A 26,085-nucleotide genomic window follows, 5' to 3' on the forward strand; every position below is an offset into this window, starting at 1 on the left:
GGTTTACGTGCATAAATAATACTATTGATTGAATGATATGAATGTAAGAGTACAAACATACATACATAGTAACTAAGATCGTGAGTATGTGATGGCTAAATCTGTACGCTAATACATGGCTGGAATCATAGTTCTGATAACATGGATGACTGTATCTGACAGCCCTAAATCTAGTTGAACTCTTTGAGTTCCATGCTATAATTTAATTTGACCGTATCTAACAATTCTGGTATACTGATATATGAAAAACTATTTGAGTTCTTTTACTAAGACTGATACTGAAACTATGGGAGGTAGTTGTTTAACCAGCATGCCCTATATGTGCCATTATGGCTAAGATAGGGTCTAATCTCTTCCCTGACTAAAAGGGTGTCAATACCGCGCCACTATTAAGGACAATATATGAGCAACCCTCATATAACAGGTAACTCTAGTAAGAACTGTGGGAACCCTCATATAACAGGTTAAGCCACCTCATCTACCCTCATATAACAGGCTGTGATGTCTCAACCTATGCTGGCTATATGGTTCTGGAAAGCAAGGATGACTACTAAGAATCACACCCTTATATATAGGTGAGTTCCCATCCTTGATTTCACTCGGTGCTAACTCCTACTCCCATCTGAAGAGACTAAACATGATTCAACTGACTGTACATGGATAGATTAACTGACTTTCGTTGACTGACGTAGTAGTACTATTATCTGAGAGTTAACTGGGATCATGAGATTTCCGAGGTTTCCAGAGTCACATGACTAACTGAGTTCTCTAGATTATAGCTTGACTGAGATTATCGTGACAACATGACATGGCTCAAGGCACACAACTATGTTTTTCAGGTACGAATACCCCCAAGACTCGATAGAAGGAAACTAACACACATGACATGACTTGATCACAAGATTTGAGTCCACAATTTATAATATCATAAGTAGGGGGATAACATGCTTCATGGGTTTATTCAACATCTCGACATGGTAGGAAAACATGGATATATCTCGTATACATAATTCATATATTCATATCTCCATCATCATACATGGTTCATGAAACCACCATAAAATACATAAATAGCATGGAAATTCATATTGAAGTGTATAGCTAACATGGACTTGTTATTTAGATAGTATGGAATCATGTACATAGGAATTTCTAGCATCCTATGCATTTTATCAAACACGTTACATGCATTCTCTAAGGCATAGGTGGATTTCATACTTGCATTATATCAAACCACCCAAAATTCATGATTTTCAACCAACAAACATATATATTCCATGAAAACATTCTTACATATCATCTTAAAACTTAAACAACAATCGTCAACATGTTCATACTCATATCACCATAAAAAGTTTACAAAATAATATTTAAACATGGTTCTTGAACTCTATGAATGAATTGAATCCATATATGAACACTACGCATACCTTAAAGCTTGATCTTGAAAGAGATCTAATGTTTCTAAAGGTTCTTGAAGAAATCCTTAGGCTGGCCCTTGATTATTATTGACTAGGGTTTAACCCCTTTGGGAAAGAATGCTCTTGTTCCTGAGGAGATGATCTTGAGAGAAAACCCTAATCTTGTGGTTGACAGTGTAAGAGAGGGTTTTAAAGATGTTTTAACTAAAGAGAATGGAAGATAATACGTTCCTTGAGGGTTATAAGTCGTGGGAAGTGAAGGGAAAAGACCAAAATACCCTTATGAAATAAATTCCCAGTTGCTGAAAATCACAGCTGATGACATTTGTGACAAGGCGTCAAAAGTGTGGTAAGCCGTAAAAAAAGTTATCACACAGGAGCTGGAACTGATAGTTTCTATCTAAGTCTGACGACCTTCGTGGTAGGGCATCACAAATGTGGTAAGCTACCACGAATGTCGTCACACAGGAGCTGGTTTCTGCCTAAGGCTGATGACCTTCATGGTAGGGTATCACAAATGTGGTAAGCTACCACGAATGTCGTCACACAGGAGCTGGTTTTTACGTAAGGATGACGGCCTTCGTGGTCGGGCGTCACAAGTATGGTAAGCTACCACGAATGTCATCACACAGGAGTTGGATTCTGCGTAAGGCTGATGACCTTCGTGGTAGGGCATCACAAGTATGGTAAGCTACCACGAATGTCATCACTTAGGAGCTGGTTTCTGCCTAAGGCTGACGGCCTTCATGGTAGGGCGTCACAAATGTGGTAAGCTACCACGAATATCGTCACACAGTTTCCAACCTGACATGCTGGAGTAAAATAGGAATAACTCTTTGCTCCGATATCGGATTTAGGCAAAATTTGTATAGTTGGAAAGATAATTCAGTTATCTATCTGTTAATTGGTCATGACCTCAAAAATTCCAAGTATAATGAGAGATATGCTTGTTTGAATCTGACTATAGCAATATCTTTCTCAAGAATTCGATCGGTGAGGAATGTTTTGATTCGTCTGATAGCTGAGAGTTATTTGAAGCCTTAATATACATCTAACCTACTCATAAAACTATAAAAGAACCATGATGTACTATGCATGAGCATGGTACATGGCTCTGCTATTGGTTTGGATTTTTTGGGGTATTACAATGAACAGGGAACTGAGCAAGCTAAGGTAGACTATTACTTTAAGCTAAATCTAAATTTGTGGAGAAGAGGTGAGGGTGCTTGATCCGTATATCTGCTTCTTCTTCCTGAGTAGATCCCTCAGCGGACTGATTCCTCCAAAGAACTTTGACCAAGGAAAATTCTTTGATCCTCAGTCTGTGAATCTGACGATCTAGGATTTGGACTGGAACCTCTTCAAAAGAGAGATCATTCTAAATATTTACGCATTCTAAGGGAACTATGACTGGGCCACAATACATTTTTTTGCAAGGAGACGTGAAATACTGGGTGTTCTTAGGCTAGATCTGAAGGCAACTCAAGCTCTTAAGCTACCTTTTAAAAATGGCTGAGAATTCTGTAAGGACCGACATATCGGGGACTGAGTTTTCCCTTTTTACCAAACCTTTTCACTCCTTTCATGGGAAATATTTTCATGAATATAAAATCACCAATCTCAAACTTGAGATCTTTTCTCCTCATATCTGCATACGATTTCTATTAGCTCTGGGCTTCCCTAAGCCCTTCTCTGATCAACTTAACCTTCTCTAAGGCATAAAACACTAAATCAGGCCCTACTACTACAACCTCGCCTACCTCGAACCAACAAATTGGAGATCTATACCTCCTACCATAAAGATCCTCAAACGGAGCCATCCAAATACTAGAATGATAGTTGTTATTATATGCGAATTTGATCAAAGGAAAGTGATTATCCCAACTACCCTTAAAATCAACAAGGCAGGCTCTTAACATATCTTCTAGAGTCTGAATGGTCCTTTCTGCTTGTCCATCTGTCTGAGGGTGAAAAGTTGTACTGAGGTGAACTTAGATAACAAGACTCTTTGGAATGCTTTCCAGAAATGAGAGGTAAACTAGGTACCTCTATCTGAGATGATAGACAATGGAATCCATGTAACCTTACCAACTCTCAAATATAGAGTTTGGCATAGTCCTTAGTTGAATAGGAATTATGTACTGGCAAGATATGAGCGGATTTGGTCATCCTATCTATGATAACCCAAATTAATTCATGCTGATAATGAGTATGAGGCAAACCCATCACAAAGTCCATGTTCAGTTCTTCCCATTTCCATGTGAGAATACTGAATTCTTGTATGGATCCACTAGGCTTCTGTTGCTCAATCTTAACCTGCTAACACGTAGAGCACTTAGCTACAAACTCTACAATATCCCTCTTCATCCCACTCCACCAATAGATCTCCCATAAATCATGGTACATCTTAGTGTCCCCTGGATGAATAGAGTAATGCGCACCATGCACTTATGCGAGAATTTGTTGCTTAAGTCATCTACACCTAGAATGCATAGCTAACCCTGACAACACAACTTGCTATCTGTCCCTTGGGAGAAAATCTTTACTTTCTAATCTCTAACTAACTCTTTTAACTGAACAAGACTGGGATCTCTATCCTAATTTTCCATCACTTCAGACACTAAAGATGATTTTGAACTATTCTACATCCACACACTACTTTTTGTTTAATCGAATAAGCGGACACCTAGTCGGGAAAGCTGATGAACTTTCTAAACGAACTTTTTCTTATGATTCTCAACATGAGTAACAATACCCATAAACAACCTACTGAGAGCATCTGCCACTACATTGGCTTTGTCCGGATGATACAGAACACTCATATCATAATCTTTCAACAACTCTAACAACCTTCTCTGATGCAAATTCAAATTTTTCTGAGAAAACACATACTGCAAGATTTTGTGATCTGTGACCACATCAACATGCACCCCATACAAATAGTGCCTCCAATTCTTTAAGGTAAACACCACAGCCTCTAACTTAAGATCATGGGTAGGGTAATTCTTCTCATGGGGCTTAAGCTATCTAGAGGTATAGGCTATGACCTTACCCCTCTATATTAGGACACAACCAAAACCTACTCTAGATGTATCACAGTACACAACAAACCTATTTGAACCATCTGGTAGAGTCAAAACTGAGGCAGAGGTGAGTTGAATCTTCAACTCCTGAAAACTCTTCTCACAAGAATTTGACCACTGAAACTTGACTTTCTTCTGAGTCAATCTGGACATAGGGCTACAATAGATGAAAACCCTTCAACAAACTGACGATAATAGCCAGCTAAACCCAAGAAGCTCTTGATATCTGATGGAGAAATGGGTCCAGGCCAATTTTTCAGCGCCTCAATCTTTCAAGAATCAACTCTAATACCATCACTTGAAATAATATGACCAAGGAATGCTAATGACCTTAGCCAAAATTTGCACTTACTAAATTTGGCGAAAAACTGATGAGTTCTTAGAGTCTGAAGTATGATTTAGAGGTGATCTGGTTGATCATTCTCGCTTCAGTAATAGACAAGAATTTCATTGATGAAGACTATAATGAACATGTCCAAGTACTGCTTGAACACTCGGTTCATCAAGTCTATGAAATCTATTAGGGAATTAGTAAGAACAAAGGACATGACTAGAAACACAAAGTGGCCATACCGAGTTCAAAAAGCTATTTTTGGAATGTCATATTCTCTAACTCTAACTAGCACCCTAAAGTTGGTCAAATAAGTCATCGATTCTAGGAGGTGGGTATTTGTTCTTGAGTGTGACTTTGTGCAACTGACGGTAGTCTATACATATCCTGAGAGAACCATCTTTCTTTCACATGAATAAAACTAGTGCGCCCCATGGGGAAATTTTGGGTCTGATGAATCCCTTATCTGGGAGATCTTTTAACTATTTTTTTAACTCTTTGTGCTCTGCTGGAGCCATTTTGTATGGCAGAATAGATGTAGGCTGAGTATCTAGAAGAAGGTCAATTCCGAGTCAATTTTTCTTTCGGAAGAAACTCCAGGAAAATCTTCAGGAAACACATTTGAGAATTCATTTACTACTGGAACTGAATCAAGACTAGGAGTCTCAGAACTGGAGTATTTGACTCGCACAAGATGATAGAAACATCCCTTGGATATTATTTTTCTCGCTCTAAGGTATGAAATCAATTGAACCTTAAGCTTTGTAGTACTATCGTTCCATTCAAGGACTAGTCCTTTTGGAAACTGAAAATGAACAATTATGTTTCTATAATCAACTGAGGCATAGAATGAATGGAGACAAACTATGCCAAGAATAATGTCAAAATCTGTCATCTTTAGCTGTACAAGGTCTGTTGAAGTGACCTTTTGAGATATCATAATCAAACAGTTTCTGTATACTCACCGACCTATGATAAACTTACTTATTTGGGTAGAGACTAAGAAAGGGTCTGCTAGAATTTTGGGATTGACTTTGAAATTAACGGTATATAATGAGTTATGAAAAACTAAGAAGCTCCTGGATCTAGCAAAGCATAAACATGTAAATGGAAGATTTATAACGTACCAGTGACCATATCAGGAGAATTTTCCTGATCTTCTCTGGACTAAAGTGCATAAGCCTATTTGGACATTGCCCACTCATGGCACTAGAAGTGGCACCCTACTGGTTTAGGTGACTGTACTGAGCTGAAGGAGAATTGTACTAACCTTGAGAACCTAACTAAGGATTGTACTAACCCTGAGAACCTGACTGAGGATAGTATCTGATTTTACAGCCTGGCTTACCACACCCAAAACAAATATCACTGCCAGTTCTGCAGTCTCCCTAATGGTTTTAGCCACATTTCTAGCAAAGAGGATTTATCCGAGCACTGTTGATACTACCCTAAGATTTAGAGTCTGATGCCCTATCTTTGTTACCATTTTTGAACTTAGGGACTAGAAAAATATCTAAGGACAGAGCTGGAACAGAAGATTTTGGATGAAACTGGGAAGGTTACTGCCCTCTGACTTAGGCTAAGTGAAATTAAAGCTACCTATTCTAGCTCCCTTATTCTCTCTCTCTCCTTATTCTTAGCTTCTTCTCTCTGTTGAGCATCGACCATGAGCCTAGATATGTCCATTTCCTTAATTAACATCTCAGTTCTGCACTCCTTACCAAACTTTTTGACACCCAAATACGAACTTGCTCATTCTCAGCCTATTGTCTGCTATTACATAGGGAGCACACCTGACTAACTGAGTAAACTTGATGGAACACTCTTTCATACTCATATTTCCTTGCCTAATATTGATGAACTCTAACACCTTAGCTTCTCTCAGCTCTAAGGGAAAGAATCTATCTAGAAATGCAATAGAAAACTCTTCCTACTCTATGGGCTCTGCATTTGTGCCCCTGTCTACCTTCCCCTTCTTAAACCTTATATTATCTATATCTTGAAGATAGTAGGCGGCTAAATCATAACTCTCACTGGAAGTCACTCCCATAATATCTATGACTTTCTAAACCTAGTCGAGGAACTCTTATAGACCCTCTTTGGGTTTAAATCTTGAGAATAGGGGAGGATTCATTCGAGTGAAGTCCCAAATCTAGACTGTAGCAGTATTGGCCACTGGGTTAGCCAAAACATCAGCTGGCCATTCATTCTAAGCTGCTACAAAATTGGATAGAGTGGTGAACGTAGCTTTGAATTCTGCATGGGAGACATGCTCGTCTAGAGGATCTTCCTGAACGGGTTGAGGGGCTGACTTGTTTCCTATTCTTCTATTGTTCTTTTTGGGAGGAATATTCTGTAAACAAATGGAATAAAAGGATTAGACTGAGAGTTTAACATGAGCTTGTGCTCACTTGCATGACATGAATACTGAAAGAAGGGAAACTTTTCCAAAAAATTCCTCATAGCCTCTTGTCCATAAGTGTGGCGCGCTACACACACATGCACAAGACACTACTAGTCGTGACTTTTAGGCTCCCTAGGAATCTATTAAAACTTAAGCTCTGATACAAATTTATAACACCTCGAGTTTGTACCCCAAATGCCACACGGTTCTTATGACCCCGAAGGACCATAAGCTAACCTATGACTTGTACCTATTGTGAGCTCATTGATAACACTAAAATAATGCAAGAAATAGGCTGGATTTCCATAAGGTTCATAATCTAAATACTGATAATAATAACATCTGATAAAAACATCTAAAAAATCTAAATATTATCTGAACTAGTCTTGTCTGAAAAATCTCTAACTGAACTGTCTGAATGTGGAGTTGATGAGACGAGGCCCCAACTAACTTTGACTACTGAAATACTGATAAACTTAAATACTGAAATAAAAGCATATCCTCTACAGATGAGGATTCACTACAGAATCTACTACTTCTAACTGAATTTATCTAAGTGCGGTCGAGAACCTGAGCATCCGAACCTATGATATGAGATATCATAGCACAAGAGAAAGTATACGTCAGTACGTGGAATGTACTGGTATGCTATATGAGGTAAGGATGAATGAAGGGGTTCATATACGTGAACAATAACTGACTGAATGATATAGAGTATTTGAATATGAGAATACATGGATAACTAAAACTACCATGAATATTGAGTATGCAATATTGTGCATATACATGTATACTGTAAATAAGCTTTTACTGAAGCTGAGTACTGATTTCTAATACTAAGTAATTGATATTTAAGATTCTGATAATTGAATTACCAATAACTGGGTGACTATTTCTGACAATCATGATTCTGTAGAACTGAACTGAGTTCTATACTGAGACTAAAATTGAAGTTGTCAGAAGTAATCATCTAACCGACATACCCCAAATAAAATAACTAGAGTCCAACCTGTAACCCCAATTAGAAGGGTGTCAGTACCATTCCACGGTTAAAGATAACTGAAGGGTCACCCTCATCTGGTAGGTGCCCTAATCGAGAATGGTGGTACCTTCAATCGGCAGGTTTAAACACCTCATCAACACTCAACTGATAGGTGATTTCTCAACCTACATTGGCCACGTAGTTTTGGAATATAAGAACTTCTTATAAGGATCACACCCTTTACTGGCAGGTGAGCCCCCATCCTTGGGTTCACTCGATGCTGAATCCTAGTCTAATTTAAAGGACAATGATTATTATACTGGACAGAATTGGACTGATACTGAGTTGACTGATACTGACTTTTACTGATTTCTATAACTGACTGAGTACTACTGATTGTGACACTATTGAGACTAATCTTAATTACTATAGCTCTAGGTAAACAACTAGATTTTTGGGTATAAAATACCCTAGGACTTGATAGCATAAAAAGTAAAGTATAACATGATCTTGAAAAGTAAACAATGTTCAGTTGTCCACAATTCATTCATAGAGACATTTTATCAAATAGTTGTAGAATAAAAACTTGTACATATGCTAGCATGTCATGATTTCATCATTTAATTCACATGGACATTCCATCAAACACATGGGGAGCACAACTTAATGCATATAATCATGGGCAACATGTAAACATTGTAACTACAACACCTAAACTTGCAAATTCAAGAGTTATGACATGGGAATCACACAATTAAATATACATGCTATTTCAATTTCATAGAATCTACAATTAATCATAGATTGAAAATCAATTAATATCATGAACATGAATATAATCCAATTTCAAGCATGTAAATGATGAATCAATAATCTTATAGTTTTAAAAATGGATTCTTGGACTCTATGGGTGAAAGGAACCCATAGATGAACACCTAACATACCTAGAAATATTAATTCTTGATGGTTCTTGGAGGAATTTTTGAGTTTGTTCTTGTTATCTTGAAGCTAGGGTTTTGCCCTTTGAGAGAGAATGTTTTATTTCTTGAGAAAAGTGAGTAAATAATGAGATAATAGGTTATTTAGGGGTTTAATAACATGTTTAAGACTGACTTGGGTCATCAAAAAAATACCCAATTACCCTTGGAAAAGATTTAAAAATCTTCACTGAAAACCCGATCTAGGACCTTGGCGCGATGCGGTGCTTTTGCGCCGTGTCACTGGAAATTAACAGTTGGGAACTGGTGGCTTGGCATGATGTGATACAATTGCGGAGCTTCACTGTATGTAAATTTACCTCATGGAGTGACGCACATTGATCGTGGTGTCACACTGGAAAGTGACAATTGGAAAAATGGCTGGTGGCGCGACACGGTGGAATCATGATGGAACACTGGAAAATGACAATTTCCATTTGTACTTCCTCCGTGATGCGTTGATGGCCAAATTGGCACACTTTTTCACAAAATATGCTATAACTCTTCACCTGAGTATCAGATTTCTACTAATTTTATATCGTTGGAAAGCTGACTGAATTTCCTACACAATGGTAAGCTCTAAACTAAAAAATACGGAGTATTTTAAAATTTTCATCTAGGATAACTCATGTATGGAGAGTTAAACTTAGCTAGGGAAATATGGGGTATTACACACTTGAAGTTCACAGTCTATGAATCGTACCTTGTTACAGAGTTGTTGCAGTACTTTTCAGAGAAGAATTCTTCAAAGTATATTCTATAGGAACTTGAGTAATTTGTGAAGGAATAAGAATGTTTATCTGCTATTTTTGTTTTCTTCCAGAGAGTGAAAAAATGTGTTGATTTCTCATGTAGAAACCTTTTATAATACTTAAGGAACACAACTATTCAAATAGTTGTGTCTCTTTCTTTTTCTCTTTGCTGAAGAGACACAACTCTTCAACTTTAATTCCAACAAACATGTATTTTCTTTCTATTATTTATTAATATAGATAAATCAAAATATTGTATTTATCTCTTAATATTGATCCGGGTTGACCTATATGGGTGACCCGATCAAATTTTATTCACAATATGCACCTAACTCATACATCACATGTTGTGCTCTTACCAATTCCCTAAAGCATTGGGATTTGGTTCTAAGAAAAACTCCCAATAAGATAGAAACCATACACCCAAACTGTGATCACACACGAGGTGTACAGAAGCAGGCTCCACTCCACGGGAGATTTTTCTTGTCACAAGCATCTCTTTCCTGAGGGTTAAGAAGGGGGTTATTTACAAAGAACCAAGACTCTGAATTCAAGTCATCATCAAAAAACTAAAAGGTAGAGAAAGTAATGACTTTCATGTAAAGTGACACTGACCGTTGAGTTCAACATAAAGCAAACAAACACTATCCTATTCATTACACCCTATAGGTCCTAAAGTTGCACAACCAGCATTTCACCTAGTCCCATACCCTCTTGAAACACACAAAAGTCTTAAGACCAGTGAAATAGAAGGAAACAGGACTCAAAGAAATATTCCTCTGGTTTGATGCAGCATTGTATTAATTTCTTCACCGTCTTTTATCTCCAGCTACAAAAGTGAGGAAAATTGTAAGGAAATAACAAAATTAATCATGAATGTTAAGCATAACACAAAGAAGATACACAAGCTCTGATTGGTATTCTTTTATCCTTTGTTTGTGTTCGTGTGTGCAAATTTGAGAGAAAGAAAGAGAAAGGGACCTCATCTGGAGTTTGATCTGCTCTAAGATAATCAAACAAGAAGGAAACTGAATTAAAATTCACTGGTTGTTGGTCACAATAAGCATTCATTAATTTCTTCAGTTGGGTGCTTCTTTTGATCCTAAAGAAGACTTTATTCCCGTCCTGCAACCAAAAAAACCAGTCAAATACACATTTGAAGAAGCTCCAGAGGTGCCCGAGGGAACCTCTGGACAATAGAGATTTGTGATTGTGGAGGCTTGGAAATACTCAGATTTTCTTTGCAGAAACTACATCTTGAGTGGTTTCTAAGATGATCTCTACAATATGTATAGTGGAACAAACATAACAAAAGAGTTGTGGGGAGCATTGGAACGAAAGTACAAGACAGGATGAAGGAACTAAAAATTTCTTCGTTGCAAGATTCTTGAAATATAAAATGATAGACAGCAAGTCTGTTGTCTCTCAAGTGCAGGAACTGTAAGTGATCATCCATGATCTCCTTGCAGAAAGTTTGATCATGAAGAGAAGTTACCACCCATGTGGAAGGACTTTAAGAACTATTTTAAACACAAACATAAGAAGATGTCTGTCAAAGATCTAATCATAATATTGCACATTATAGAAGAAAATAGGCTGCGGATAGAAGGTCGAGAGGAAATTCTACAATGAATGAAGCAAATATTATAGAAGACTACCACAACTCCAAAAAATGTAAGAAAGCTGGCCATAAAAGCAATCAACCCAAGAATAAATTCAAGGAAAAATGGTTTAACTGTACAAAGATTGGCCACAAGTCTACAGATTATTGTTTCCCAAAGAAAGGAAAGTAGAAGGACCAAAGAAATGTTGTTGAGTCCAATAAAGAAACAGACAATCTATGGGCCACTCTATCTGAATGCAAGTTGTTTGAAAATCCTCACGAATGGTGGATGGATTCCAGTGCCACTCGCCATGTTTGTGCTAATAAGGACTTATTTAATGAATTTTATCAGGCTCAAGAGGAAGAGAAGCTATACATGGCCAACTTCGCAACTGCTAAAGTTGAAGGATAAGGAAAAGTCTGCCTGAAAATAACATCAGGCAAAGTGTTGACTTTGAACAATGTCTTGTATGTACTAGAGTTATGAAAGAACTTGATTTCTTTATCACTTCTTGACAAGAACGGATTCAAATGTGTATTTGTTTCCAGAAAAATTGTACTTAGTAAAGGAGAAGTGTATGTAGGAAAAGGCTACCTCAATGATGGCCTATTCAAAATGAATGTAATAAACATTGAAATCAATAAAAGTTCAATTTCTTCTTACTTGCTTGTGTCTTATGTTTTATGGGATGAATGATTAGGCCATGTTAATTACAAAATATTGTGAAAACTGATTAACTTAGATGTTTTGCTAAACTTTGAGTGCAATATATCAAAATTTGAAACGTGTGTGGATTCAAAGTATGCTAAGCATCTGTATAAGTCCATTCAAGGGAATCCAATCCCTTAGACTTAATCCACACTAACATTTGTGATATGAAGTCAACACCATCTCGTGGTCGAAAAAAGTATTCTATAACTTTAATTAATGATTGCACTAGATACTATTATGTCTATTTGCTAAACAGTAAGGATAAAGCAATAGATGCATTTAGGCAATATAAAACTAAAGTTTAAAATTAGTTAGAGAACAAGATCAAAATGATAAGAAGTAATGGGGGTGGAGAATATGAATCTCCTTTTGCACTAATATGTGTAGAGAATAGAATTGTCCATCAAACTAAGACCCCGTATTCACCTCAATCTAATGGAATTGCGGAAAGGAAAAGCCGAACCTCGAAGAAAATGATGAATCCTTTACTAATAAGTTCAGGTTTACCACAAAACTTATAGGGAGAAGCTATCCTTATGACTAACTGAATAATCAATAGAGTGCCCCATAGTAAGACACAATTAAGTCCATATGAAAAATGGAAAAGAAGGAACCCAACTTAAAATATTTCCAAGTGTGGGGGTGCCTAGCGAAGGTCCATGTTCCTATGCCTAAAAGAGTAAGGATCGGACCTAAGACAGTAGACTGCGTGTTCATAGGATATGCTAAAAGTAGCAAAGCATGTCGGTTTTTGGTTCAAAAATCCGTACATCCGAATATCAATGAAAATATGGTAATTGAATCAGATAATGTTGAATGCTTTGAACACATTTGTCCATATAAAACTAAAGATGAACATTCTGGTGGGGGGTATAAACGACCTCAAAATGAACCAAGTAAGAATGTACATAATGATGAGAATCCAAGATGTAGTACACTAAAAGAATGCCAACTTTATTTTGATCAGATTTTGTAACATTTCTCTTTGAAAATGAGTCTCAAATATTTAAAGAAGTGATAACGTCTTCAGACTTATCTTTTTGGAAAGAGGAAACCAATAGTGAGATTGATTCAATCTTAAGCAACCATATGTAGGAGTTAGTTGATCTTCCTCCAGAAAATAATCCTTTAGGTTCTAGATGGATCTTCAAAAGAAAAATGAAAGTTTATTGTACTATTGAAAAATATAATGTAGGACTTGTTGTAAAAGGATTTAAACAAAAGGAAGGCCTTCATTACTTTGATAGATACTCGCACGTAATTAGGATAACATCAATTCGGATGTTTATTTCCTTGGCGACAGTATATGGTCTTGAAATCCATCAAATGGATGCAAAAACAACATTCCTAAAGGGAGAATTAAAGAAAGCAATTTACATGGAACAACCAAAGGGTTTTGTGGTTCCAAGAAAAGAAAATAAGGGGTGTAAACTTGTTAAATCACTTTATGGATTGAAAAAAGCACCTAAAAAATGGCATACAAAGTTTGACAAAACCATGTTGGCTAACGGGTTCAAGATTAATGAATGCGATAAATGTGTTTATGTTAATGATACTACAAATCACCAAGTCATTGTTTGTTTATATGTGGATGATATGTAAATCATTAGTAGAGATATTTCTAATATAAATGTAATGAGACAAATGCTCGAGATCAAGTTCGATATGAAAGACCTTGGAGTTGCAAATGTGATCTTAGGAATAAGAATCCATATAACTCCACAACGGTTTGCACTGTCACAGTTTCATTATATCAAAAAAGTACTTGACAAATTCAAGTATATGGAATTTGGTATGGCAAAGACTCCATTAGATGTGAGCTTTGCACTTTGAAAGAATGAAGGTAAAAGTGACTCACAATTAGTGTACACAAGAGTATTGGGATGTTTAATGTATATATTGAATTTTACATGACCAGACATAGCATGCTCTATTTGTAAGTTGAGTCGGTACACGAGTAATCCCAATAAAACTTATTGGATGGCAATGAAAAAAAGTTTTGGGTATCTTAAATACTCTCAAGACTATGCTTTGCATTATAATAAATATCCTGCGGTACTTGAAGGATATTGTGATGCAAATTTGATCATCAGATTGAACAAAGTAAAATCCATATATGGACATGTATTTACTTTGGGTGGAGGAGCGGTCTCTTGGATATCACCCAAATAGACATGGATTGCTTACTCTATAATTGAATCTGAATATATCGCTTTTGAAAAAACTGGTGAAGAAGTAGAATATCTTTGGAATTTCTTGGAAGATATTCCTTATTGGCCCAAACCAGTGGCACCCGTATGTATACACTGTGATACCCAAGTGGCAATAGGTAGGGAGAATGATGTATAATGGTAAATCTTATCATATAAGATGGAGATATTTTACCGTTAGAGAACTTCTCTCTTATGGATTTATCACTATTGACTATATAAAGTCAAAAGATAATGTGTCGGATCCACTTACAAAAGGTCTGTCTAGAGATGGAGTTGAAAGGACATCCAAGAGAATGGGTTTAAGGCCTAGGACAAGTCAACATGGTGGTAAATCCACATACCATACTAGATATCCTAAGATCTAGGTTCAAGGAAATCAAACAAAGTTATGTCTGATAGGTTCAACATTATCAATATACCCAACCCTTTCTTGTGATGTAGACAATGTTTAGTAAATAAGGATAAGACTTATGGTGTGAAGTCTTTTAATAATTATCTAAATTTGGCAGATTTAACCAAACAATTTAATCTATAGGATCTAATGTTTAGAAATCACCTATGTGAGGGAGAAATGGAAGCCGCTTCAAGGAGAATGTTAGTAAAGGAAAATTCTCTAAGCTCTCAAGACACTAGGATTTGTTCATGGTTGAAATGAACAAAATTATAAGAACCATAAATGGTAAAAAGATGGTTCTATGACATGTGTTGTCTTGGTGTACATTAAAGATAGATGGTTCAAAGATATCAAATCTATCAATTGACCAAGTGCATCCGATGCATGTTCACTACAAAAAGTTTTAAGGGAAACCTACTTATCCAGATGCAATCATTCTTTGCTAAATGATCACATGCTTGTCCGTATATTCTTCAAAATATAGCCATTCCCAATTCATGTGGGGGATTTTTGGGTTCGAGGTGTATGTATGAATGGAAAATCAAAGGAAAAATAGTGGAGGGAAAGATAGACACTAAAATGGAAAGTGTACTCTTTTATGCAAAGCTTACTAAATTCTCTAACATTGGTGGGAGAAAGAAACTTTCATGTGTTTATATTGAGAAACACATCTCCACATGGATAGTGACTGTCGTTGCTCGCTTGGCTCAGCTTCGGCTTCAGATCCGGATTCGGATTTATTTTTGGATTAGGATTTGTCAAATAATCGATCGATGAGATCTATTTTTTAGACAAAATTTATTTAAACTTGATGAACAAAAGAAATTTAAATCCAAAGAATCTAATAGAAATATTATTCTCTATGTGTGCATAAATTTTAAACACCTTGCAAATATATACACAATGCACCTCGAAGGTATGCGACCCTTCGAGGTAAAAGGAACACAGTTTCACACAAGAAGGCGATCTACACATGCACCTTGGTAACCTATGACCACAAGTACCGTGTAGGTAGTCACTGGAATTCCAACAGTGTCACCTACAACCATAGATCAAGAGTAATTCCAACACAGACTGGGTGCAGGTGATATGACTGTACTGACTAGGTGCCTTTTTGCTGAGCCAATGCATCCTTTATGAAGGGGCACATTAAGGATATAAATACCTGACATATTCCTCAGGCATAAACTTGATTTTTTTTACAGAAAAACACTTTCTTCTCTACAAAAACAAAGTGTGATCATTATCCCTTGAGTGACTTCGACGAATCCAATAATTTGAGGAACCGTTGTTGTTGGATTGAAAACCATTTTATCCTGGGATGAAAATTCCATAACCTCAGGTACAGTGAGGGGAATTATTCCTTAAGGACACTCCATGAAGTCGGGGGACTTGGCTTTAAATTTCTGTTCCATCTTATTTCTGAAATAATAACACACTTCTAGAATAAATTATTTTTAATCTTCTGTTGAAGGTGTAGTATAACCTTATAGGTGTTTTTGTTTTAAACTTGAACTTGTGTTGAACTTGTTGTATACATAAATACAGATTTGTGTACCTGAATAATATTAAAAATAATAATCTTAAGGAATAACTCAAAAACTGTATAGCTTGGTTTCTGAAGATTAAAGCCTTAAGCTTTCTATGCCGTTTGAACTTAACTAGTGATTTGAAGACATAAATTTCTCATCACAAGTTAAAGAACACTTGATTGACGATTGGAATTCATAAAAACTTCATCGTTAAACTAGAAACAAGAGGTGTTAAAGTTGTTGCATCTTTATTAATAGTATTTTGATATACTAAAGTTATTGTCTTGTTGAGATTGGAAAATGACTACGGATAATTATGCACATGATTTTGAAACTACTGTGGCAGCAACTAGTTTGCCACAAGGAGTCTTACGAATGCTCAACTGTCAATGGCACTAGCGGATAAACCCGGAAAGTTCGCAGGTATTGACTTCAAAAGGTGGCAGCAGATAATGTTTTTCTACCTTACAACCATTTATCTTCAAAGATTCACATTTGAGGAAGCTCTGAAGGTAACTGAGGGAACCTCTGAACAAAAGCAATTTATAATTGTAGAGGCTTGGAAACACTCCAATTTCCTTTGTAGGAACTACATCTTAAGTGGTCTCCAAGATAATCTCTACAATGTGTATAGTGGAACAAATATAACAAAAGAGTTGTGGGGAGTGATGGAACGGATGTACAAGACAGAGGATGCAGGAACTAAAAAGTTCTTCATTACAAGATTCCTAGAATATAAAATGATAAACAGCAAGTCTGTTGTCTCCCAAGTGCACGAACTGTAAGTGATCATCCATGATCTCCTTTTGGAAGGTTTGATCCTGAATGAAGTGTTTCAAGTAGCAGTAATAATAGAGAAGTTACCACCCATGTGGAAGGACTTCAAGAACTATTTGAAACATAAATGTGAGGATATGTCTGTGAAATATCTAATCGTATGATTGTGCATTAAATAAGACAATAAGGCTGCAGAAAGTAGGTCGAGAGAAATTCTATAATGAATGGAGCAAATATAGTAGAAGACGACCACAACTCCAAAAAGCGCAAGAAAGCTGGACATGAAAGAAATCAACCCAAGAACAAATTCAAGGAAAAATGCTTTAATTATGGCAAGCACAAATCTATGGTTTGTCGTGCCCCAAAGAAAGGAAAGAAAAAGGACCAAGCAAATGTTGTTAGTCCAATAAAAAATGAACTATCTGTGTGCCATGCTGTCCGAATGCAAGTTGGTTGGAAATCCTCATGAATGGTGGATTAATTCCGGTGCCATCCGCCATGTTTGTGCTAATAAAGAGTTATTTGCTGCTTTTGCTCAGGCTCAAGGGGAAGAGAAGCTATACATAGCCAACTCCACAACTGCTAAAGTAGAAGAAAAAGGAAAAGTCTACCTGAAAATGATACCAGGAAAAGTCTTGACTTTGAACAATGTCCTATATGTACTGGAGTTACAGAAGAACTTTATTTTTGTATCACTTCTTGACAAGACGGATTCAAATATGTGTTTGTTTCTAAAAAATTGTACTTAGTAAAGGAGAAGAAGTGTATGTAGGAAAAGGCTACCTTAATGAGGGCCTATTCAAACTAAATGTAATGAATGTTGAAATCAATAAAAGTTAAATTTCTTCCTACTTGATTGAGTCTTATGATTTGTGGGATGAATGATTAGGCCATGTTTATTAAAAAACATTGTGAAAACTAATTAACTTGGAAGTTTTGCAAAACTTTGAGTGTAATAAATCAAAATGTAAAACATGTGTGGAATCAAAGTATGCTAAGCATCCGTATAAGTCCGTTCAAAGGAATTCCAATCCCTTAGACTTAATCTACACTAATATTTATGATATAAAGTCCACACCATCTCATGGTGGAAAAAGTATTTTATAAATTTTATTGACGATTGCACTAGATACTATTATGTTTATTTGCTAAATAGTAAGGATGAAGCAATAGATGCATTTAGGAAATATAAAACTAAAGTTGAATTCAGTTAGAGAAAAAGATTAAAACTATAACAAGTGATGGGGTGAAGATTATGAATCTTCTTTTGCACAAATATGTCTAAAGAATGGAATTTTCCATCAAACTAAAACCCCGTATTCACCTTGATGTAATGGAATTACGGAAAGGAAAAACCAAACCTTGAAGTAAATGATGAATCCCTTAATAAAAAGTTCATGTTTACCGCAAAATTTGTGTGGGGAAGTTGTCCTTATGGCTAACCAAATACTCAATAGAGTGCCCCATAGTAAGACACAATCAATTCCATATGAAAACTAGAAAGGAAGGAAACCCAACTTGAAATATTTCAAAGTGTGGGGGTGTTTAGCAAAGGTCCAAGTTCCTATGCCTAAAAGAGTAAGGATAGGACCTAAGACGGTGGATTGCGTGTTCATAGGACATGCTAAAAGTAGCAAAGCACGTCGGTTTTTGGTTCATAAATCTGAACATCTGGATATCAATGAAAATATGGTAATTGAATCAGATAATGCTAAATGCTTTGAACATATTTATCTGTTTAAAACTAGACACGAACAGTCTAGTAGGGGTCTAAGGGACCTCAAAATGAAGCAAGTAAGGATGTACATAATGATGAGAATTCAAGACGTAGTACATGTCAAATAACGTCAACTTTGTTTGGATCAGATTTGTAATATTTCTCTTAGAAAATGGGCCTCAAACTTTTAAAAAATAATGACGTGTTCTGACTCATCCTTTTGGAAAGAGGTAGTCGATAGTGAGATTGATTCAATCTTAACCAACCATACGTGGGATTTGGTTTATCTTCCTCCAGGAAATAAATATTTAGTTTCCAAATAGATCTTCAAAAGAAAAATAAAAGTTGATGGTACTATTGACAAATACAAGGCAAGACTTGTTATATAAGGATTTAAACAAAAGGAAGGCCTTGATTACTTTGATACATACTCGCCAATAACTAGGATAGCGTCAATTCAGATGTTAATTTCCTTGGCAACAATATATGGTCTTGAAATCCATCAAATATATGTGAAAACAAAATTCCTAGATGGAGAATTGAAGGAAGAAATTTACGTGGAATAGCCTGAGGGTTTTGTGGTTCCAAGAAAAGAAATAAGGTGTGTAAACTTATTCACTTTATGAACCGAAACAAGAACCTAAACAATGACATGCAAAGTTTGACCAAACCATGCTGGCAAATGGGTTTAAGATTAATGACTATGATAAATGTGTTTTTATTAAAGATATTTCAAATCACCAAGTCATTATTTGTTTATATATAGATGATATGTTGATCATAAGTAGAGACATTTCTAACATAAATGCAATGAAATGAATGCTCAAGAGAAAATATGATATGAAAGACCTTGGAGTTGCAGATGTGATCTTAGGAATAAAAATTCATAGAACTCCAGGAATTGTCACAATCTCATTATATCAAAAAGTTACTTGACAAATTCAAGTATATGGAATTTGGTATTACAAAGACTCCATTGGATGCGAGCTTCGCACTTCGAAACAATGAAGGTGAAAGTGACTCACAATTAGAGTACGCAAGAGTATTGGGATGTTTAATGTATATAATGAATTGTACATAAACAGACATAGCATACACTATTAGTAAGTTGAGTCAATACATGAGTAATCCCAACAAAACTCATTGGATGGCAATGAAAAGAGTTTTGGGATTTCTTAAATACACTCAAAACTATGCTTTGCATTATAATAAATATCCCATGGTACTTGAAGTATATAGTGATGCAAATTGGATCATCGGACAGAATGAAGTAAAATCCACACATGGATATGTATTTACTATCGGTGGAGAAGTGGTCTCTTGAAAATCATACAAACAGACATGTATTGCTCGCTCTACAATGAAATCTGAATTTATCGCATTGGATAAAGCCAGTGAAGAAGTAGAATGGCTCCAGAATTTCTTGGAAGATATCTCTTATTGTCCCAAACAAGTGGCACCAGTATGTATACACTGCGATAGCCAAGCAGTAATAGGTAGGGCAGAGATATAATACCATTAGATAACCTCTCTCTAGTAGAATTATTATTGTTGACTTTGTAAAGTCAAAGGATAATATGTTGGATCCACTTGCAAAAGGTCTATCTAGAGAAGGAGTTAAAAATACATTTAAGGGAATGGGTTTAAGGCCTAGGACAAGTCAGCATGACGGTAACTATACCTAGCAGACTGGAGATCCCAAGAGCTATGTTCAAGGAGTTCAAACAAAGTTGTGTATGATAGATTCAACACTGTCAATGTACCCAGCCCATTCTTATGATGTAGAAAATGTTTAGTAAACATGGATAAGATTTATGGTGTGAAGCCTTTTAATGATTATCTAAATTTGGTAGATTTAACCAAATAGTTTAATCTATCGGATTGAACATTTAGAAATCACCTACGTGTGGGAAAAGTGAAAGCCACTTCAAGAAGAATGTAAGTAAATACCTATTCTCTAAGCTCTCATGAGACTGGGACGTGTTCATGGCTAAAATGAACAAAACCGTAAGAACCATAAATGGTAAAAGGTTGGTTGTGTGACATGTGTTGTCTAGGTGTACATTAAATCTAAATGGTTTGAAGATATCAAATCTACTAATTGACCGAGTGTATTCGATGCATGTTCACTATGGAAAGTTCAAAGGGAAACCCACTTATACATATGAAATCAGTCTTTGCTAAATGATCACATGCTTGTGCGTATATTCTTCAAAAGATATCCATTTCTCATTCATGTAAGGGATTGATGGGTTCAAGGTGTATGTATGAATGGAAAATGGAGGAAAAAGTAGTGGAGGAAAAGAGAGACACTAAAATGGAAAGTGTACTTTTGTATGGAAAGCTTACTAAATTCTCCCACATTGGTGGGAGAAAGAAGCTTTCCTGTATTTATACTGAGAAACACATATCCATATGGATTGTGAGGTAAGAACAAAGTGGTGTCTCTCGCTGTCATCATCGTCATCGCTCGGCTCGGCTTCGTCCTCTTCTTCAAATTTTGATTTGAATTTAGATTTGTTAAATAATCAATCGATGAGATCTATTTTTAGACAAAATTTATTTGAAACTTGATGAACAAGTGAAATTTTAATCCAAATAATCTGATAGAAATATTTTTCTCCATGTACGGGCGCATTTGTAACACCATGCAAATGCATGTACAACGCACCTCAAAGGGATGCGACCCTTCAAGGTAAAAGGCACACTGTTTCGTGCAATAGTGTGATCTGTGTGTGCACCTCGGTAATATATGGTCGTAGGTGCAACACAAGTAGTCACTAGAATTTGGACAGTGTCACCTGCAGTCGTAAATCGGGCGCAGTTCCAGCACAGACTGGGGGCAGGTGATGTGACTGTACTAATTGGTGCCTTTTTGTTGAACCAAAACATCCTTTTCGAAGGGGCACATTAAGGATATAAATACCTGATAAATTCCTTAAGTATAGACATGATTTTTGATAGAAAAACACTCTTCTTCTCTACAAAAATTCAGTGTGATCATTAGCGATTGAGTGAGTTCGACGAATCCAATAATTTGAGGTACTACTATTGTTGGATTAAAAGCCATTTTATCCTGGGAGAAAAATTTCATAACCTTGGGTACAGTGAGGGAAATTATTCCTTAAGGACACTCCATGAAGTCGGGGGACTTGGCTTTAAATTTCTGTTTCATCTTATTTCTGAAATAATAACACACTTCTTAGATAAATTATTTTTAATCATGTGTTGAAGGTGTTGTGTAACTTTATAGGTGTTCTTGTTTTAAACTTGAACTTGTCTTGAAGTTGTTGTGTGCCTAAATAAAGATTTGTGTACCCTAAAACATTGAAAATAACAATCTTAAGAAATAACCTGGAATCTGTATAACTTAAGAAATAACCTGGAATCTGTATAGCTTGGTTTCTGGAGATTAAAGATTTAAGCTTTCTACTCCGTTTGAACTTAATTAGTAATTTGAAGAGATAAAATCTTCATCACAAGTTAAAGATCACTCGGTTGATGATTGAAAGTCATAAAAACTTCATCGTTAAACTATAAACAAGAGGTGTTAAAGTTGCTACAACTTTATTAATAGTATTTTGATATACTAAAGTTATTGTCTTGTTATGACACGAAAATGACTAAGGATAGTCAAGTACATAATGTTGAAACAACTGTGGAAGCAACTAGTGTTTCCACAACAAGTCGTACGAATGCTCCGTCGACAATGGCACCAGTGGAGAAACCTGGAAAGTTCGCGGGTATTGACTTCAAAAGGTGGCAGTAGAAAATGTTTTTTCCTTGCAACTCTTTGTCTTCAAAGGTTCACATTTGAGGAAGCTCCAGAGGTGCCCGAGGAAACCTCTAAAAAAGAACGATTTGTGATTGTGGAGGCTTGGAAACTCTTCGATTTCCTTTGCAGAAACTACATCTTGAGTAGTCTCTAAGATAATCTATACAATGTGTATAGTGGAACAAACACAACAAAAGAGTTATGGGGAGTGCTGAAATGAATGTACAAGAAAGAGGATGTAGGAACTAAAAAGTTCTTCGTTGCAAGATTCCTAGAATATAAAATGATAGACAACAAGTCTGTTGTCTCCTAAGTGCAGGAATTGCAAGAGATCATCCATGATCTCCTTGTGGGAGGTTTGATCGTATATGAATCATTTCAAGTAACAACAATAATAGAGAAGTTACCACCCATGTGGAAGGAATTCAAGAACTATTTGAAACACAAACATAAGGAGATGTCTATCAAAAATCTAATCGTAAGATTGCTTATTGGAGAAGACAATAATACTGCTGAAAGAAGGTCGAGAGGAAATTCTATAATGAATGGAGAAAATATAGTAGAAGACGACCACAACTCTCAAAAATGCAAGAAAGCTGAACATGAAAGCAATCAATCCAAGAAGAAATTCAAGGAAAAATGCTTTAACTGTGGCAAGATTAGCCACAAGTCTACGGATTGTCGTGCCCTAAAGAAAGGGAAGAAGAAAGACCAAGCAAATGTTGCTGAGTCCAAGAAAGAAATGGGCGATCTTTGTTCCATGTTTTCCTAATGCAACTTGGTGGGAAATCCTCGTAAATGGTGAATGGATTCCGGTGCCACCCTCCATGTTTGTGCTAATAAGGAGTTATTTGCTACTTTTGCTCCGACCCAAGGGGAAGATAACATATATATGGCTAACTCCGCAACTGCTAAAGTTGAAGAAACTGAAAAAGTATGCTTGATAATGATATTAGGCAAAGTGTTGACTTTGAACAATATTCTATATGTACCGGGTATGTTGAGATGCAGAGACTGCGTACACTCTATCCTCCTTAGACCCCATAAAATATAATGGGTATGTTGTTTCTGTAGCTGTATCAATTTTGATATGCTGCCTTATCTCGTATATCAAATGACCCCTAACATTATAACAAGCTAATCAATCGAAAATACATCTATTCCACTTTATTTGAACCCAAAATCTTTTAAAAATTGAAAGAATTCATATGGTTATTCTTTTACGCTACTCCGTACAACCTACTCTAACACTCTCTTTTTACTATTGATAAAACCCTAACAAAATCATATGCGATGGAAAAAGAAATGCTAACTACATTTGGTTGACAGTATAAATTTATCCATTAACTTATGTCGTCAACCAAATACATTATAAATTTGTCTCATACTTAATCCTGAGATATCCCACCTTATCCTATAGAACCAAATGACCCCTCTACCTAAATAGCTAGTCCGGTCGATTATATACATCTATTTTGACCCAAAATTTCACATAACCCTAATGAAATCATATGCCAATAAAAGGGGAAAAACTAATTTTGTTTGGTTGACGATCATTAATTTATACCATCAATCAAATATTGTAGTAAATTTTATCTCATACTTAATCGTGAGATACCCTACCTCATCCCTCAAAACCAAATGACTCTCAACCCAAATAGCTAGTCATCTCTATTATATACATCTATTTTGACCTGAATTTTCACATAACCCTAATGAAATCACATTCCAATAGATGGGAAAAAACCCAATTGTGTTTGGTTGACGATGATCAGTTATACAACAACAACAACATACCCCGTGTATCCTAACAAAGAGAGGTTTGGGGATGGTAAAGTACACATAGTTCATACCACTACCTCAGATGAAGTAAAGAGGCACACTGTCAACCAAATTTAATATGAATTTTATCTCTTACTTAATCTTGAGATATCACATCTTACCCAGCATACCAAATGACATCATCAACCTAAATAGCTAGTCAGGTTAATTATATACAACTATTTTTGACCCAAAATTTTACAAAACGCTAATAAAATCAGACACCGATAGGGAAAAACCCTAATGTGTTTGATTGAAGATGATTTATTTATACCATCAACAAAATATAGTACAAATTTTATCTCATACGTAATCATGACACATTCCACCCACCTCATCCCGCAAAACTAAAAGACCCCTCAACTCAAATAGCTAGTCCGGTCGATTATATACATCTATTTTGACTAAAAATTTCACATAATTCTAACGAAGTCATACACCAATAGAAGGAAAAAACCCTAATTGTGTTTGATTTGCGATAATTAATTTATACTGTCTACCAAAAACAGTATAAATTTTATCTCATACTTATATAATCTTGAGATATCCCCCCTCATCTTGCAAAACCAAATGCCCCATCAACCCAATTAGCTAGTCAGGTCGATTATATACATTATTTTGATCTAAAATTTTTAAAAACACTGATAAAATCATACACCAATAGAAGAAAAACTTAATTGTGTTTGGTTGACGATGATTAATTTACACCATCAATGAAACACAACATAAATTTTATCTCATACATAATCCTGAGATATCCCATCTCATCCAAAATATCCAAACTACCCCTCAACCCAAATAGCTAGTCGAGTTGATTATATACATCTATTTTTTGACCCAAAATTTTGACAAAACCCGAATAAAATCATACATCAATAGGGAAAACCCCCTAATTATATTGAATTGATGATGATTATTTTATATAGTTAAATACTTAATCTTGAGGTATCTCATCTTATCCTGCATACCAAAACACCTTATCAACCCAAATTGCTAGTTAGGTCTATTATATACATTTGTTTTGACCCAAAATTTTACAAAACCCTAATAAACCATTCACTGATTGGAAAAAGAATCCCAATTGTGTTTGATTGATGATGATTAATTTATATCATTTTATATTTTATCTTGAGATATTCCATTTTATCTTGCATAAAAAAAATCTCTTAACCCAAATAGCTAGTTGGGTCGATTATATACATCTATTTTGACCCTAAATTTTAAAAATCCTAAAATAAATTCATACACCAACTGAAAGAAAAAAGAAACCATAATTAAATGCTAATAATAACTTGGGTTTTGGCTTTGAGATTTATATGGCCTGATTGATCGTCGGACGGCTTGTTCTCTTTCTTCCTGGTTGCTGCTTCAGACATCTTTTTCCTTTTTTTTCTTCTTCTCTATGAATAGTGCATTTATGGTTTGATTTTATCTTTATATATGGGGTGGGAAAATGGTTGGGTAGGGTGGGACATTGAGTAGATTAAAATGGGATGAATGTTTCATTGAAAGTAAATTAATGGTATTAAAATGGGCCGAATGTTATGGGATCGTTGAAACTAAAAAGTTTTAAAAAGAGAAAACTATCTTC

The 26,085-nt window shown here is 35.7% G+C and overlaps 1 protein-coding gene across 1 annotated transcript; it reads right to left on the bottom strand.

Moving 5' to 3' along the window:
• Positions 1-10,713: 10,713 nt before the first annotated feature.
• LOC124890527 (small ubiquitin-related modifier 2-like) lies at positions 10,714-25,870 on the bottom strand. The gene is made up of 3 exons (XM_047402350.1): positions 25,787-25,870; positions 10,932-11,075; positions 10,714-10,779 (listed from the first exon to the last, which is right to left on the bottom strand). Exons 1-3 carry the CDS (start codon positions 25,868-25,870, stop codon positions 10,714-10,716), a joined length of 294 nt encoding a protein of 97 aa, XP_047258306.1.
• Positions 25,871-26,085: the final 215 nt, after the last annotated feature.

Source organism: Capsicum annuum, unplaced genomic scaffold, assembly GCF_002878395.1.
Source record: "Capsicum annuum cultivar UCD-10X-F1 unplaced genomic scaffold, UCD10Xv1.1 ctg1937, whole genome shotgun sequence".
NCBI lineage: Eukaryota > Viridiplantae > Streptophyta > Magnoliopsida > Solanales > Solanaceae > Capsicum > Capsicum annuum.